This window comes from Hipposideros armiger, unplaced genomic scaffold (assembly GCF_001890085.2).
Source record: "Hipposideros armiger isolate ML-2016 unplaced genomic scaffold, ASM189008v1 scaffold_73, whole genome shotgun sequence".
Lineage (NCBI taxonomy): Eukaryota > Metazoa > Chordata > Mammalia > Chiroptera > Hipposideridae > Hipposideros > Hipposideros armiger.
In genome coordinates, this window is record NW_017731423.1 from 1,816,241 (window position 1) to 1,834,982 (window position 18,742).

At 36.5% G+C, this 18,742-nt stretch overlaps 1 protein-coding gene across 15 annotated transcripts in view; it reads left to right on the plus strand.

Moving 5' to 3' along the window:
• Positions 1 to 18,742, plus strand: part of NRG1 (neuregulin 1) — a 1,026,954-nt gene that overhangs the window by 865,096 nt on the left and 143,116 nt on the right. For 12 of the 15 annotated variants that reach the window (XM_019642856.1, XM_019642855.1, XM_019642857.1 and 9 more), the window contains exons 3-4: positions 5,124 to 5,245; positions 17,086 to 17,136. In XM_019642856.1, the coding sequence (XP_019498401.1) occupies positions 5,124 to 5,245; positions 17,086 to 17,136 (173 nt within the window). The remainder of the gene's footprint in view (positions 1 to 5,123; positions 5,246 to 17,085; positions 17,137 to 18,742) is intronic. The other 3 variants (XM_019642858.1, XM_019642859.1, XM_019642868.1) reach the window with 1 other exon arrangement.

Consider the following 18,742-nt stretch of genomic DNA (forward strand, 5'->3'; position numbering starts at 1 on the left):
TCCTTAGAGATCAGAGGAGTGGAACTATGTAAACTGATCCCTAATGTGCATTTAAGCTGCCTTGGCCTGTAAACTATAGTAGAAGAATCAAGTTAAATAAGAAAAACGAAATAGTAGCTGTTGGAAACTTGAATCCATCTTGTCAGTGAGCAGTTATTGAAAGAACATAGTTTGCATTTTAATATAAAAAAGAAATTAATAGTTAGAACTTTTATTTATAAATAAGTTTGTATTAATATATTTTTACATTGTATTATTCTAATTGCAAAAATAATACATGCTTATTATAATCATCTAAGTATTGTAGGAATGTAGAATGGAATTATGATAATAGTTAATATTGTTCGAGAGCTTACTGTATTTCAAGCATTGTTTTAAACACTTTACCCAAATGAACTCTTTTAATACTTGTTGCAAATGAAAATCCACCAAAATAGCAACCCCTTCCAAGTTCCCGGATAACTTGTCAATTAAAGAGCAAAAAGTTAATTTTATGATTGGAAAGGAATTTCAGTAATTTTTCCAAATTAACTTTCTTCCCATAGAAAGACAGTATATGGAGGCTGCTGAGAGTAAAACAAGACATCTAGAGTTATCAAAGCTCCAAATTGCTGCAATATATAACTTTCAAAGAGCTTTGTCTATTTCTTCTCTCTTGCTGCAGTACTTCTTATTTCTACTCTAGAACGCAAGGACTGAAGAGTCTCATAGTTAAATATATTCTTAGGGTCCAAAGGGGCCCAAATGATCACCTAGATCAGTGGTTTTCCCATTATTTCCCTGGAGTATCTTAAATTTCCATTCAATTGCAGAAAGAGTTGCCAACCACCTTGACCTGAATGGATTCTTTCTCTCTGTAACATGTTTTTTTAAAAAGAGGCTCTGGGGCCGGCCAAATGGCGCGTTGGTTAAGAGCTGGCTTGGGATGCCAGAGGGCCCCGGTTCGGATCCCACATATGAGGGCCAGTGACACTGCCCTCCACAGCTAAGATGCTGAACAACAGCTCAACCTGGAGCTGGGCTGCCATGAGTTGCCAGCGATGGCTAGGCTGCAGCCCCTGCTGCAGTGGGTTGCCATGGGCTACCGTGTGTAGCCAGCAGCCAGCGTGAGTGGCCAGCAGCTGCTTTGAGCGGCCATCCAGAAGCCGGCGACTGATCTGCCTCACCCAGGAAGAACGCAATGATGGTGCCAACTTGGGCCAGTGAAGCAACGTCCTCCACAACTAGACTGAAGAACAAAAAGGACAGCAACTTGTCTGTCCCCCTTCCCTCAATTCCCCAGCGCTGTTCCCATCCCCCAATTCCCCAATAAAAATCTTAAAAAATAATAATAATAATAAAAAGAGGCTCTGACTTAAGCTTTCATTTTTAAACAGGATTTTTTTTTCTGCAAAAATAGTTGTTGAAACCACCGATCTAATTTAATCTTTCTCTGCTAAGAGTATGCTTAACAGGTGGTTATCCAAACTTCAGTCTTTCCAAAAAGAAAACCTAACTCTTTCACAAGACACCCTATCCATTTTTTACTTCTCAATAAGTTCTTCCTTATAGTATCCAAAATATGCCTTCTTTTTCCTGTAACATGTCATTCTCCTTCAAGAGCCTCTCAAATAATTTCCTTTTCCAGATGACAACCATGAAATAGATTTAAATAACTCCCTATATCTTGTTCATAGCTGCCTGGCAGTGGGACTTCTGTTTCTTTAACAGAATCTTCTCTAGGCCACATTTAATTTTGAACACTTTCTTTGAAAGTCCCCTAATTATTGATAGTTTTCATCAAATGCCACTTCAAAACATAATTCAGCATCCTAGATGTGATCCAGGCTATGAGCACTGTATTGAGACTTGTATCCATTTTAATTCATGCTCTGTTTTAATGTTAATTTAGCCAAACAGTGCATAAGTCCCTTTCCCCCCACTTTTTCTTATTGTAATAGTTGTTTAAAATGGAGTAATGTTAAACACATGGCTAATTGAAATTCTTTTTTCTGTATATATTGTTGTCAAGACACATCTCTCCCAGCCTGTATTTCTGCTACTGATGTTAAATCTGAATGTATTTGTTATGTTTATCTTGATTAAATTGGACTTTGGTCTTGGACCATTCACATTCAAGCTAGAATCCCCAAGGGTGTTCTTAACTGAAAGGATTCCTTAGCTACATGGCATGCCTGCCTTAGAAATTCACAGTACATGTTTGCATAAACATCTAAGAGGTACTGTTGTAAAGAAATCTATTTAGCTTTGTTTAATGAAACATTTATTTGAGCATAAGAAATTGGTCTTTTTTCTTCCTCTTTTCTAAGCATAACATTTATTTACATTACTTGAAGTAATATCCAAGGAAACACTGTGCAGGTCTGTTGGGAGAATTAATGATTTTAAGAACTATCCCTTTAAGATTACGTTAACTGTAAATTTTATTACCATACTTCTTATAGCTTGATCCAATCAATAGTTACAATATTAGTGGCACAGGATCAGGAAAGGATTCCACATATCATCAAAAACTGTTACTTGATTTATATAAATAGGAAAGAATGGGTATTCTTGGAATTATAATGACCTTGAGGTGTTGTACATTCTTGGGATGTTGTTGTAATAAGTTTATTGGGGGCTTAACAAGGAAAACGTTAGTATTATCTTATTTTAGGAATTCACTTGTTCAGTTGTGTTGAAATCCAGGATGTTATTTCCCATCCTGACTTTCCTCGTGATTTATCTATCAATTATTGTTAGTGGTTCCATGGTCATAAGTGAAAATTCTTTCAGCTAAGTATGCTCTTTTGCGCTGGACAAGCTTATTGTAGTATTTATTTCATTGTTTCTCACTATTCTTCATAGGTGTCTTATCATGAAGGTAACTTGACGTGTATGAACAAAGCATATAAATAGCTGATAATCCATTAAAAAAAACACTAGATTTCGATAACCCAAACCAGGCTTAAATGTTAACAGAACTTGACAGGGAGTAAATATCCTAATATTGTTGTATTTTGATCATTTTAAAAGTTGTTATATTTTATTATTAAATGTTAATATATACTTGCCAACATGTTTGTCACCAAAATGGTCTATTTTGGTTTATAAAGATATACTTCAGGGAAACTTTTCTATGAATAAGCTCTCTGATTAGTATGTGAATATTCCTGTATAAATGGCCCTGGGGTCCCCTCATTACCTAATCAAGGCTGTTATTATATTAGGTCCACTGTTCATCAACTTTGTTCTGTAGACTATTATTTTCACTAAATATCAACAGAGAAGCCATGTGAATGTCAAGGATTCCATGGTCAAATAAGTTTGAGAGAAACTAAATAATACATTCCCCTCTTCGGAGAGTCAGAATACATTAGCATATTAAAGACTTGAGAAATCCTATAGGATTTTTAAAACAAAAGAAAGAAAGCCTGTTTTTGTTTAACCTAATGTCTTCCAAACCGATTTGATCATCACACACTTTGGTTTCTTTTCTCAAGCTTACCTGTTGACATCGTTCTGTGTCACAGTGAATGAAGTTCATTTCTCAATCCACATGTTGGTTTGACTGTTGCTGCCCTTGATCCGGACCACCTCTGACTGCCTCTGCCTCTTAATAGTGCATCCTCCTTCCCTACTGCCAACAGTAGGAACATTATGTCTTGCAGAGAGCTTAAGTGGGAACATCCAAATATTTTCTGCACTTATTCACACATTTATCTAATAATGTTTGAAGGTGGACCAAGGACGAACAGTGATGTATATTCTGTGAGGATGCTGAGAAGTTTAAATTATGGACTCCCCCTTTGAAGTGTTTGTTCTAGATTGAGAGATAAAATATACTAAAAGGTATACTCTGAGGAGCATGAGAGAGGTACTTAAGGCTGTCACAATTTAGACAAAGGAGAGGGCAGCTCTAGCTACGTGATCATGAAAGGCTTGATGAAGGCATTGGCTCCTGAGGTTGTCCTTAAAGGTCAGCTGCTATCTTGATGGTTAGAATTAAGGGGCCCCCATTCTAGGAAGAAGAAATGCCACAAACAAAAGCTCCAAGACGGAAGACCATAAGGCTTACATGTGGGACTGGGTGGGTGGTTCAATTTGATAGACTGGAGGAGAATAGGAATTAAATTTGGAACAATCACTCTAACTTGATTAATCATATTCACTGAATATTATTATTATTAATTCACTGAATATTCACAGGAAATTCACTGAAAAACTAGGAAGGTGTAATTTATGGGAGGTTTGCATATAATATCTTTGCTTCCTGCCTTTTTCCCCCCGTGTTGTCCTCCTCTCAAGAGCCCAGGCCGTCAGTATCAGGCTTAAGGATGCTTTTAAAAGGCTTTAGTAAATGCTGAGCCAATCCCAGTGTTTCAGAGTTTTTAAATCATAGAGATTTAAATTATAGGCTGTGTGTGACAGTAAAACATAGTAGACAAATGCAAATCTGTGCTGCCCATGTTCAAAAAGAGTGCTGAATATTGATTTAATATGCAGTTGTATAAGAGTATGTGCTGTTGTTGCATGAATATTTATTTCAACTTTAAGGACCATTTTTGTGGTACTATGCTCCTAGTAATGAGAATATTAAAGAAAGATAAATTCCTTTTCTTTTGGAAGTGATAAAGCTTCTTTATTCAAAATTAACATAATTCCTGATGTCAGTCTACTGAGAAAAGAAGTGCAGAGTATTTTAGTCTATTCAAGCCTTAAGTATCTGCCCTTACAGCTTTGTAAGAAATCATTTTTCACTTTTTTATTTTCCTAAACCCTAGTGGCTGGTGATATTTAGATGTAGAGAGGAAAGAAAATTTACCAATTGGATTGAGAAAAAAAAATCTAAGGCTTAATGTAGTGAATGGCGGTGGTAGAGGAATAAAAAATAAAAATTAGAGAAGACTTCTTTTAAATTCCTGATGTGAGTGATAAATATCCATGGTATAAGTTAAGTACGATATATCTCACTTTCCTCGGCAAAATCATACCTCTATATACTACTAAGGTGTGTTTTAACATGGTATGTTTAGAGTGGGGGAGGCAGAGTTTGAGAAGCCTGAAACTATAGAGAAATAGATTTTGATGATCATTGTATTTCTGTGACATATACTTATACCACTCTGGTCCTGATCTTATAGGAAGTCAGAACTTGTCATTTCCAAAGCATCGCTGGCTGATTCTGGAGAATATGTGTGCAAAGTGTTCAGCAAATTAGGAAATGACAGTGCCTCTGCCAATATCACCATTGTGGATTCAAATGGTAAGAGATACCCTACTACATTTCTGTTTATCAATCTATGAGGAGTACTCAAGGCATGTGGTAAGACTTACAATAGATTGGTGTGTTAAATCTCATTGTCAACAGATAAGAAAATATATATTTTAACTATCTTGTGTGTCCTCCATAAAGCTCTTCACTCCATGATGTAATATAGACCTGAAATATACATCGATTTTTTAGAAAAGGATTTGAATAAGATCACAAATGGCAGAGACAGGCCTGGTTGCTAAGAGAAGTTATATTTCCCTTTAAGTTAGCCAGGGAGGGCCGTCATGTCTGGCTCTTTCCACAACAGAATGTGTGTATATGTGTGTATGAGTTACACAATACAGATGTATATACAGAATTTATGTGTTTTGGATATATTTACATACATGTGTGTGTGTATATATATATATATATATATATATATATATACACACACACACACACACACACACACACACACACACACACACACACACACACATTGTATATGTGTGTAAACAGAATACAGTCTTGATTCAGTCTTGGCAAGTTTTATGTTCATAAATGTATTTTTAATATATCGGGCTCTAGGTAGTAGAAAGTTAGGCCTATCAGGTTTTTTTAGGCCTATTGATGCTGAAATTAGGAGAGTAGAGGCAAAGCATTTCCTATGTAGAGGCTTCAGCTTCTGCTTTTCTGAGGACAGTGCCCAGGGATATTTGTTAAACAAGTGAATGACGGAGGTAGCATGTGTCACCTAGCCTCTGACAACTTCTCTGAGTTACCTGAGGAAAGGAAAAGCACCGCCGGCGGTGGCTCTCTGTTCATGACACCCCAATACTCCACAGTTTGATGGAGTTCTGTAGAAGCTGATGATGACCTAGCAAGTGAGCATCTACATCTCTTGAAATAATAAAATGCTACTTCAAAACGTTCGGTGCTTCTTTTTCTTTCTGAATATGGCACTTAACTACTGCCCTCACAAGCCTTGTCGTCTGTGACGAAACCAAGCCCAATCACACTGCTCCTGGGTAGGAGACGAGAGTGTCCATCGCAGAGGCCTGGTCACTTAGTGATCAGGTAAAAATGCGAGGCCAACAAGGGAAGAAGGAAATAACTTTAAGGGTTAACGCTACAGGAGACTGAGGTAGTTTGTGCAGTTGGCTTAATAGGATAGGGAAAAGGGAGTGAGAGACATAAGGAAGAGGGTTTGAGAAAACCCAGGTTAATTTCTAGTCTTCTCAGGACTTTTCAACAAACTGCTCTATTACAGTGTAATCAAAGCTCTTTATTTTCAGTTTAACTACCTTCCTCCACAGAGAGTAAAGGGTAACAGTGAAAAGTAGTTTCCATTACTATTTTTAGGAGCTGCATTTATAGTTTAAAATGTAAAGGCATTTAAAATTTATATGAGTAAATATAACATCACTTTCCTTTTTTAGTCAGCCTAGGTTAAGCAATACATTTTTCTAGCATTTTGCCCCACGTGCAATTTTACAGGATGCTACTTGAAACACAAACTTATAAATTAATTTCAGTGCTTATATTTTTTCTGTCTATTATACCATATTCAGTAGCTTGTTCTCAGTTTGTCAGTGGCTTGGTTCAATGTGTCCCTTCATGGTAAATGCTGTTGAATTATGATTTTGACACTTGGATTAGATTTGTGTTGCTAAGCATACCATAAAGTCCCAGGAAAATAAAATTATTTGAGTAAGTGTCATGGTCTCACTGAATACTTACAGTAGCATCATTATATCGATTATTCCATGTTTCCTGATTTATAGGATTATACAGTGATTTATTTACCACTATGTTATTCCTGGTAAAAACCCATAGGGTTCCTTTTTTATTAATTTGGGGGCAGCAAAAGCTTGATAATATGGCTTTTCATGTTTCTCTCATAGGAGAAACATCTAAATCATTTTTGCTATTAATTCATTCAAGAATTAGTTTTGAAAAAAAAAGAATTAGTTTTGAATTTGAATATATACTATTGACCAGTTATGGTCTAGAGAGAAGGAAGTTGATAATGAATCTTACCAGATGAAAATAAAGAGAAACTCATAGAATACTGTAAGAAAGTCATTCTTGAACAACTAAAATTCTTTAGGGTGTGGGTTCTTATTGGCTTATTTAAAGCATTTAAAGGAGAATCAAGAATTCAAATTACAATGCAAAGTGGCCTTGTTTTTATTTATTTAGTTTTAAGATCTTTATTAAAATATAGCTAACATATGATATTTTATTAGTTTCAGTGTACATCATAGTTACTCAACAGTGCCCACCTAGAACTATACATAGTTATTACCATATTATTGATTATATTTTCTATACTAAAGAAGTAATCACCATTAAGTCCAGCAACCACCTGACCCCATAGCACACTATCACAATATTATTGACTATATTCACCATGCTGTGCATTACATCCCCATGACTTACTTGTTTTATACCTAGAACTGTGAACCTCTTATTCCCCTTTATATTCTCCCCCTCTTTTTAAAATTTTCAATTGCAGTTGACATTCAATATTATTTTATATTAATTTTAGGTGTACATCATAGTGGTGAAACATTTATATAATTTACAAAGTGATCCCCCTGACTAGCACCCACCTGGCACTATACATAGTTATTACCATATTATTAATTATATTTCCTATGCTTTACTTTATATCCCCATGACTATTTTATAACTACCAATTTGTATTTGTTAAACCCTTCACCTTTCACACCTTCTCCCAGCCCCCCTTTCATCTATCACCCCAATAGATCTAGTACCCATCTGATACCATACAGAATTGTTACAATATTATTGACTATATTCCTTATGCTGTACTCTATATCCCCATAACTACTGTGTAACAACCAATTTATACTTCTTAATCCCTTCCCCTTTTTCACCCATCCCCTACCCTCTTTCCATCTGGCAACCATCAAAATATTCTCTGCATCTAGGGGTTTGTTTCTGTTTTTGTTTGTTTGTTTGTTTTTGTTCTTTAGATTCTACTTATAAGTGAAATCATATGACATTGTTTTCCATTGTCTGACTTACTACATTCAGCACAATACCTTCTAGTTCCATCCATGTTGTCGCAGAAGGCAAGATTTCATTTGTTTTTGTGGCTAATATTTCATTGTATATATGTATGACCTCTTTTTTTATCCATTCAGGGATACACAGGCTGCCTTCATATCTTGGCTATTGTAAATAATGCTGCAATGAGCATATGGATGAGCACGTCTCCTCGAAGTAGCATTTTAGATTTCTTTGGATAAATACCCAGAAGTGGGATTACTGGGTCCTTCTTTGTCTCTTGTTATAGCCTTTGTTTTAAAGTCTATTTTGTCTGGTATAAGTATTGCTACTCCAGCTTTTTTGTTTGTTTGTTTCCATTTTCATGAAATATCTTTTTCCATCTCTTTACTGTCAGTCTGTGTGTGTCTTTCAATCTGAATTGAGTCTCTTGTAGGCGTCATATGCATATGGAAGGGTAGTATTTCCTTATCCATTCAGCTCCCCCCCCCACCATATTTTGATTGGTTCATTCAATCCTTTTACATTGAAAGTAATTGTTGATAGGTATGTAGTTATTGACATTTTATTATTCATATTTATTATTTTATTTATTTATTCATTTCATCTTAAGGAAGCCCCTCTAAGGGTCTTTGTAATACAGGGTTGGTGATCATGAACTCCTTTAGCTTTTTCTTGTCTGGGAAGCTCTTTATCTGTCCTTGAATTCTAGATGATAACAAAGCTTCAACCCTTGGTTGTAGGTCCTTACTTTTCATCACGTTGAATATTTTGTGCCAGTCCCTTCTAGCCTGCAAAGTTTCTGTTGCAAAATCAGCTGACAGTATTATGGGAACTCCCTTAGGTAACTATCTGCTGTTCTCTTGACGCTTTTAAGGTTCTCTTTGTCTTTAACCTTTGGCATTTTAATTATGATGTGTCTTGGTGTGGGTCTCTTTGGGTACATGTGTTTCAGAATTTCTGCACTTCCTGGGCTTGTATATCTATTTCTTTCACCAGGTTAGGGAAGTTTTCCTTCATTATTTCTTCAAATAGGTTTTAATTCCTTGCTTTCTCTGGTACCCGCATAATTTGAATGTTGATACACTTGATGTTGTCCCAGAGGCCCCTTAAACTGTCCTTATTTTTTTTAGATTCTTTTTTCTTTTTGCTGTTCTGATTAGGTATTTTCTGCTACCTTATCTTCTAAATTGCTGATTCGATCCTGTGCTCCATCTATTCTGCTGTTGCTGCTCTGTAATGTATCCTTCATTTCTGTTATTGTATCCTTTATTTCTGACTGGTTCTTTTTTATGTTTTCTATCTCCATTTTTGTGTTTCCTATCTCTTTGTCAAAGTTCCCCCTGAGATCACTGAGCAGCCTTATAACTAGTGTTTGGAACTCTGCATCTGGTAGATCGCTTGTCTCTCTTTTGTTTAGTTCTTTTTCTGGAGCTTTGTTGTGTTCTTTTATTTGGGACATGTTTCTTTGTCTCCCTATTTTGGCTGCCTCCCTGTGTTTGTTTCTATGTATTAGGTAGGGCTGCTATGTCTCCTGGTCTTAGTAGAGTGGTCTTATGTAGTAGGTGTGCTGTGGAGCTCAGTGGCACAGTCTTCCTGGTCACCTGACCTGTGTACTCTAGATGTGTCCCTTGTCTGTGTTGTGTGTACCCTCCTTTTGTAGTTGAGCCTTAGTTGCTGTCTGCATGTCAGTGGGAGCTATTGATCCTCAGGCTCATTGGTTGAGAAGACTGGCCATGACTACAGTGGAGGAGTTGTGGTGCAAGGGCTGACCCTACAGAGCACAATCTGCCTCAGCAGAGCTCTGTTGCCTGCCCAGTCTGTCCCTGTGCCATCCTTGGAAGTGGCTGAGTGATGCTGTAGCTCATTTTGAAGCTTGTCTTTTGGCGTGCCAGCCCTAGGGCCACATGGAAGGGGACCCACTTCATGTCAAGTTGAACTGTAGCACATGCCCCACCCGGGGCCACACAGCAGAAGACACAAAGGAATCCTCAGATGGCCACCACCAGTGCTGAGTTTGGAATTTCCTTGTGAGTCTAAGCCATGAACCAAGACTGGCTGCTGCTAGTGCCGGCTTAGGGCGCTCAACCAGAGATATAGGACATGCTCAAGCCAGATTCTGCTCATCTGGGTTCTGTGAACCTTTGAGAGACCCTGGGAAAGTCAACGGCATGAGCCAAGGCAGGTGATTTGTGCAAAAAATGCCACTGGAAGCAGCTTGTGTGTGCCGGAAAGTTGGGTGAGGCATGGTCTCAGAATCACCAGGATGTGGCAAATGAATGATGTCAGCCAGGTTGATGGAGCCTCAGATATGGCAGCCACCTGTGTCCACATACCAGGATGAGAGAGGGCTCAATAAGGAAACAATGGCTCCCACCAGCTTCTCCCTCCAGGGGAAAGCTGCCCCTCCAGCCCTCATTGTGAAGCCAGACAGCTGAGTTTCCCCCCACTCTCCCACTCCCCATATTCCCCTGTCTCCTCTCAAGCTGCTGCCGCAGTGCTGGAGCTCAAAGCCAGTGATTCTGTCAGTGAATAAATCCATGCACAGTCCCTTTAAGAGAAGAACCTGGGACTCCAGCCACAATCATCCATTCAGCCACAACCTCCTTTGGATTTCACAACCAGAAATTATGGAGACATATCTTCCTGGCACTGTAATCCTGGGCTGGGGAGCCTGGTGTGGTGCTGGAACCCCTTGCTTCTTTAGTGGGGACCTCTGCAACCGAGATATGCCTTTCAATTTTTAATGGTCACACGCGGGTGTGGGACCAGCCTGCTCCGCGTCTCTGCCCCTCCTACCAGTCTCAAGGTGGCTTCTTTGGTATGTCCTTACAAAGTTTGTAGGTCTTTGGTCCAGCAAGGTTTAGGTGATTTTCAATGATAGGTTTTTTGGGTTTTTTTGTAGTTTAGTTGTAATTTTGATGTGGTCTTTAGAGAAGATAAGCACAGTGTTTACCTACTGCACCATCTTGACTGGAACTTTTTAGAACATTGAGAAGTGTTCATCTCTATCCAGCCCTCTCATAGTATTTAAAAAGAAATGGAATCTTAGATTGTGTCCTAAGACACATTCAGGATCAAAACATATTAAGTAGGAAAATGGGACACAAAGCCAGGTTCCTTTTATTCCTAGTCCAGTATAGCTCACTCTGTACCTGACTGTGTGTTTGCAAGTGTTTAAGGTAGATTCTTTGGCCTGTGAAGAATAAAAACTGAAGGAATGGTGTGAGGCATAATGAGACAGTGATTCCAGGAGGATGGTCTAGGACTTCATTGTAACTGGGCCTCAGGGAGGTGACATTGTACCCAGGACATCTCTAAGAATTGAAGCAACAGGAGTCTGTGGCTCTTCTGTGTTTCTACCTTTCATATGCCTCAGGTACTTCCGGACTCTTCTGCTGTTTCTTTTATCTTCCTCCATCTCCTGCTTTCAGCTATGCCTCTTCATAATGTCAAGCTTTGACCTGATTATGATTCCACTTGGTCATATTCTTCTTCATGGCTCTTTTGAAGGCATGCTATCATTTTTAACTTGTACTATCTAATTGTTTCCTTAGTTCCCAAATTAAATTCCCCATAGCAAGAATCTGATTGGTAGAGCTTATTATACCAGACCACATGAAAGACCTCGAGAGGTTATAGATCATCTGCCTTCTGGTCAGGTGTCCACCACTGGCTCCACCTGGAAGAGTAAAGTTGGAAGCAAGGCTGCCTAGAAACGTCTCTCTCATCAGACAGAGCCTGTGGCTTGGCAGGCACCATGATTGACAAGGCCAGTGCACTGTGTGTTTTGGGAGACTCTTCTCACTACACCTCAGGGGCTTAGTTATAATTCAACCAAAAGGAAACTATGCGAGTGTAATCATTATGACTCTTCACCCTTTTCCACTGCTATCTATGAATTTGCTATATTCAGATCAAGGCTGGTTATCAAAGAAGTCAGCTTAGATCCTGAGCTCTGTGGGACTCAGATGCACAATCTTTGTGTTGTTACATCCCTGTTTCCCTAGGAACCTGGGCAAAGGTTGCGCAGAAACACTCAAAGAGAAAAAGAACACTCCACTGTGGTCATAAACGGCCACATGGCTACACCATTGCTTCCTAATGTATAGTTATTGAACTATTGACTCGGGCTGAGAGAGTGGAACTCTCAAGAATTTCTTTTTCTGTAGGAGTCCTATGGGCAAAAAAAAAAAAGCCTTAAAAGTAAGGTCATGTTATGAAAATATTTTGTAGAACTTCCCTTGAGATGTTCATTTATGTTTTCTACAAAAATATCAGTCATTTTGTTTATTTTGTGTTGTCTTAGTCACCTGTCCCATATTTTCCCAATAAGTACACAACTATGGCTTGGTGATTTCTATAGCGATCGCCTCGATGAAAGATCTTGGTATATTGCTGTGAGCTAATTATCCTAATCCCATGCTATGCAAAGGATTCCATGTGATTTACTTAAATTCTCACACAGGTTTCTTCTTTGTGCCAATATGTTTACAATATATTTTGGTATGAGATTCTAGGGGAGAAGGCAGAGGTTAGGGGAAGACATGAGAGGGAGACTGTTTTTTGTTTTTTGTTTTTTCTTCTCAGAAAAAAAAAGTGTAACAAAAATGACCTTGCTGTGTGACACTATGTTTAATCCCGCTAAAACAGCTATCTATTAGAATAAAATTAGTTTCAGTCATAAAATTCTTCCATCCCATATTCAGAACTTTCTGCACTGAAACTCATGGGTTAGATCTACTTAGATTAGCAACTAAATATAAATGAAATGATTAAAGAAAAAAAACTAAGAAATTAATTTTATGTTTAGTGAAACAATGACCATTATTTCCATTATTTTCAAGCATTTAGAAAATAATACACACGTAACCAATTATTTTGTAAAGTTATTTTAGAAATTTATATGTTTTCTGCCTTTTCAGTGCCTTTTAATCCCTACCATATTTGGAAAAAAGAATTTGTCATACAGTAGACAGATATAAATGTATGCAAGTTGTTAATTACTTCTGGGATTATGTAAGTCTAACGAAGTCCAGTTGAGTTTTCATATAAAGAAGGATCTCACAGGGAATCATCATTACAGGATGGATTACAAGTGGATTTCTTTTATGAATTTAAATATGGCAGTTTAAAAAGCCACATATGCTATGCTTACAAAGCTCACACACTATATATTTATTTTTATTTATATTTTATTGGCTTGGCTTTTAGATAGGAATCCTTAATTTAGCAATAAATTCTTAGCTAAGAAGCCCCATGAAAACTCCTGGGCATCAGATTATGGAAGAAAATAAGACCTAGCTGGTTTTCAAATTAATTAAGTACTGCTGCCTTTTAAAAGATTAAGACAGGAGAATATACAACTAATCAATCATATCTTCTACTAGGTTTTCTTTTTTTAATCAGGGGAAAAATTATTTGAGCAAGATTCAAGATCCCATAGGAGCAATTGGGCTCATAGCAATAAAATAACTCATTTGTGATGAGCAGAAAAATATTATTGCTATAAAATTTGATTAATAAATCAATTGGTCCTTTAAAATATCTGCTTATATGGGTGACAGGCTTAGCCTCACACCCTCTCCCAAGTTGACAACGTTTTTGCAAATGCTGTGACATTGGTGAACAACCTGTAGTTATACTGAGAAGCATATAAAACATGTTTGATAATTTGTGTATAGTCTCCATGTATGGTGTATTATGTAGGATTCCCAAGAAGGCTGATATAAGTGGAATAGAATTGTCTTTTCAATGCATAGTACCCATCCTGTCTTTATACCATTTATTAATTTAAAAATGTCCCAGTTGCTTTAAAGTAAGACTCATTATGAGCAAGAATTCAGATACTTATAGATGTTCCTGAAGTCATCTTTACCAATGATAATAAATAAGTGTGCTTATCTTTAAGCTTTAAAAAAGTGATTTGATCAGTTTTTTTTATATGCACAATAAATGACCTGTAAAATGTAGAATAACAGAGTCACATAATTGGATGTTTAAATACATACAGACACATCATATGTATGTTTGTATATATGCATATGTGTATTTTGCTCAGTAGTTATATTTAGTATATTATGCTCATGGTGAAATCTCACGTAAGTCATGCATTCAAAATGATTGAAAAATTGCTCTCTAGTAGGTGTTATTTTTTTAGACACTGCAGCTTTTTCTTGAGACCCGATTCAATTTATTAAAAATGCATTCAAACATTAAAAATATACTAATGTTCCTTATGTTTACTTGCCTACTCAGCATATGTTGCTCAGTTGTGTTCAATTCCTTAATGATTCTAAATCCTCATTATTTTGCACTAATGAAGGGGATGCCCTTTATAAATTAACAAATTTAGTATACCAAAATACTGCAGGAAAATATGATGCTTAAATAACCATCAAGGAGATTGCGGGATTTAGTAATTTTAAAATCTATAATTTAAACTAAAATTATTTTCAATTACACTTACAACAAAAGATTGTTTTCTAAATCTACGGATTCTACACAAAGCACAAGTAAAAATGCTTGCTGAGTTGTTTTAATAAAAAAGATTAACTTTTCTTATTAGCAAGATTGTTTTAGTATAGAAGTATGTAATTTCTGAGCTTAAACGTCCCTCAAGATAATTCAGAAGGTTTTTATTTGGAACTATAATCATTAAGGATATTTTTTAAAGTCTCCAGCATACATATCTAATTATAGGAAGGGAAGTTATTTTAAGTTGTCTCTCTATAGATGCATCTTTATGGTAACCTCCTGTTCTGGTATTTTTACATAACATTCAATTAGAAAAGGAAATGTTATGGTTAACCTTTCCTCTAGTGTGAGATCCTTTTATGCAGGAGCTAGAAAAGCTCTGATTTTGTTGTTTTCTCTTGGAAGGTCACAATGACCAACTCTTTAGTTTGTCAAAAATAAACGTCTTTATTCATGTTGCGATTGGAGACTTCGGCCAATCCTCGTGTCGCACAGCTTACTGCTTCAGTCTGGCTGTCACATCATTGATGGATCCGAAGCACAGAGTGAGGAAGCATCTCTCCTAACATGAGCACTTTGCTTGGGATTGTGGTTCTTCTTCTAGGTGTTCAAAGAGAAAGACAAATGCTGTGAATCTTTGGTTAAAAAAGTTTCTCTCAGATAAAATTTTCCCCAAAGAAGAAGAAATTCATTTTCTGCAGCCCAAATCAAGAGATTGCCATATCACCTACTCAGACTATCCTCTTTAATGGCTGCTGCTTGAGAAAGTCCGAAGGATATTATACACCTTCACATACTGATTCCTTTCATTTTGTTCCATTTTTAGTGGGTAAGGACTTATGTAGGCAACTTTGATGCCTTGAGAATAATCTCACACCCTGAATGGTTTATCCTCCTCCTAATGCTGGGTCAGAGAGGATCTTCTATACTTAATTTGCACGAGAAAGACACATTTGGTCTTACTAAAGGTACATTTGTGATCTTTATATATTTATATTTAACCTGATGCTTATTTTTCAACATCTCTGGTAAATCTCACATGCCATATTTTTTCTTCCAATTCTACAAAACCTTGTATCCCTAAAGAAGCCTCTGAAGTTGAGGAAATATTGTCACTTAAATTCATTCCTCTTACCTATTAGACTAGTCCTATCATGGAAACCCTAAGGGTCATATCTATATTTAAAGATGATTACATTGATCATGAACATGTCTAACTCCAGGATTACCAGGCTATTAATTCAAACTTAAAATGATAGTTTATATGACCTGCTTAGGATAGAGTAGGCTCTAGTAACTTTTGTAATATATATATATATATATATATATATATATATATATATATATATATATATATATATATAATATACACACACACACAAATATGTTACAACAGATTCAGCTTATTTTTTTGTCCTTGTTAGTAAATAGTAAGTAGTAGAATACTATTAAGTTATTTAACGATAATTATACACACAGTGAAGGTTAAATGATATTCGTCATTGCATTTCTACATCTTTCCAGGCTTCAAAACACTATGCCTTACTGAAAATATTATATCTTAACAACTGAAACCCTTTTCAGAAGGACTGAATGAATACAGAATTAGTTAGACAATGTAATCATTCTTTATTCTACCATAAAGGTGTTAAGAAAGCAAGTCAAAGTTTGAAGAAGACTATCACAATTCCCATGATAATGGTGTGCTCAGAAGTGTGCAGGTTTATTCTTCATTTATTTGGGATCAGAGCTGTCAACTTACTCCATGCCCTGCCCTGAGTAGCTATGAAATGTCAATCATATGAAAAGGCACCCATCTTGATTACCATGGTAATTTTATGTAGTGTTCAAAGCCAGAACTTGTTTTTCATCAATCTCAACTAGAAATATTGCTTGCTCTTGTTTTTGAACAGAAGTGCAATTTCCCAAAGATCTATAATTTAAAAAATTTTGACCACAGCTTTGATCTTATAACTTTCATTGTCTTAGTTCTGCTGTTTCTACCTTCCTGCCTGAGGAGGAGCCACCAGCCCCTTTGCGGTCTATTCTCCTTCACTGACCCCAGTGGGGGCTATGAATTCTTCCTAATTATTCCAGGACAGCTCATCTCTTGGTCTTTGCTCAAGAAAGAAGAACTACTTATCTAGAACAGTTCTTTTTGTTGTGGTTATTTTTTTTGCATTTCTCACTCTCTGTACGAATAAAGGCTGGGCTTTCAACACCCCTTTGCAATACTTCCTTCCTTTACACTCATTTTTAGGTTGAAGGCAGGCTGTGGAACTGGTTCCCGGCCTGATTATACATCATAATATCCTATCACCTTTTCTTTTTTGCAGAGAGCACCACTGGCATGCCAGCCTCAACTGAAACAGCATATGTGTCTTCAGGTAAGGAAAATGAGCTCATCAAATTTTACTAACCAGGATGACAGACATTAACTGCTGGCCGCTCCTCCTACTAATCAGAACCCCTAATGCTTCCAAATTTCAGCTGTTCTTGTTTTCTGCCCCAGTATTTTACTCCAGCTCTTTCTGCCTTTTTGGATTTTACTTAAAGGAGTACAGTTCTTGATGTATATCTGAACTTGGGCCTGAGAGGCAAGCATGAGAAAAAGAAATCTACATCTAGATACAATTTTGTGACATTAGACCAGTAAAGGAGACATCTGGATTATAAATTCAGTGTTTATATCTTTATAGGTGCTCCTCTTGGCTACCTGTGCTCTCTTTCATCCATCACATTTGATAATGTATCAATGTCTGCTTTCTGACCTTCGGTCTCATGATGATCAGCTGTGGCTCACTAAACTAAAAAAAAATATATATATTACTGTCATAGGCCTGACTTTTTAAAATGTTGGCACTTTTTTTTGGTTTGTTTTTGTTTGCTTCTTACTTACCTATAATGTTTGCTGATAGCAAATAATAGTCTGAGCAGATACTCGTTACTTACAACCCAACTCCACTAATGCATGTATAACTGTAATTCATTGACTTATTCACTAGCTGTGAATTGAACTAATCTACTCTATTTTTTTTTTACTTTTTCTTATCCTCTGTAATTCTATAGTTAACAGAAGTTTAAAACATTTAAACATTAATATTTAATTGGAAGCAAGTTTCTGTAGACCTAGCTTCAAAACTCAGTTCAAAGGTATAACTACTTGTTTTTTTCTTGATGCTTTAGCATTTACAAAGATTTTTACATCTCATTTAATAAATTGCAAGAGATTTGTGAAACAAGACATTATTTTTCCTCATTTTACAAATGAGAAAACTGAAACATTAGGAATGTTAAGCCATATAGCTCAGCAAGTAGAAAAGCAGATACTTCAAGCAGTATCCTCTCCATTACCCTGTATTTACAGTTTTGGATTCATTGATTTTTTTTTTTTCCCATTACGGCCCGTACCTTGTTGAACCTATAGGAGGCCATATAATCTAATACAGCACAATATAACTTTCCATTTTACCTTCACCAGTTTTTCATCTTCTCTTCAAAGCCATTGTTCAAAATCATAAAACTTAATTTGTCTATATCCCAGACTGCTTTGCCCATATTTAGGGCATATTCATCTGTCATTACTAAGATGTAAGTATGTGCGTTGTAGGGTAGAATGATCCTGGAGTCTAAGAGAAACTTACTTTTCTGAGAGAGAGAGAGAGAGAGAGAGAGAGAGAGAGAGAGAGAGAGAGAGAGAGACAGACACAGAGGGAGGGAGAGAGAGAGATATATATAAAAAACCCAAAACCAAAAAGCATTGAGTTATCTGAATTTCTTCACTTTACATTCAGGCATTTAATGTAGGGACTTCATTATTCAACTCCAGTAGATGATGTTATAAACCTGAGATTTTAAATTTATGTGGTGCTTGAGTTGGGAATTTGGACTGTAACTAACTATTATTTTCTGATATATGACTTGAATCTTTATAGCTTTCTGGCTGCTGAATTTCAATCTTTCTTTGATATTCAGTTCTTATTTCTTACTAAT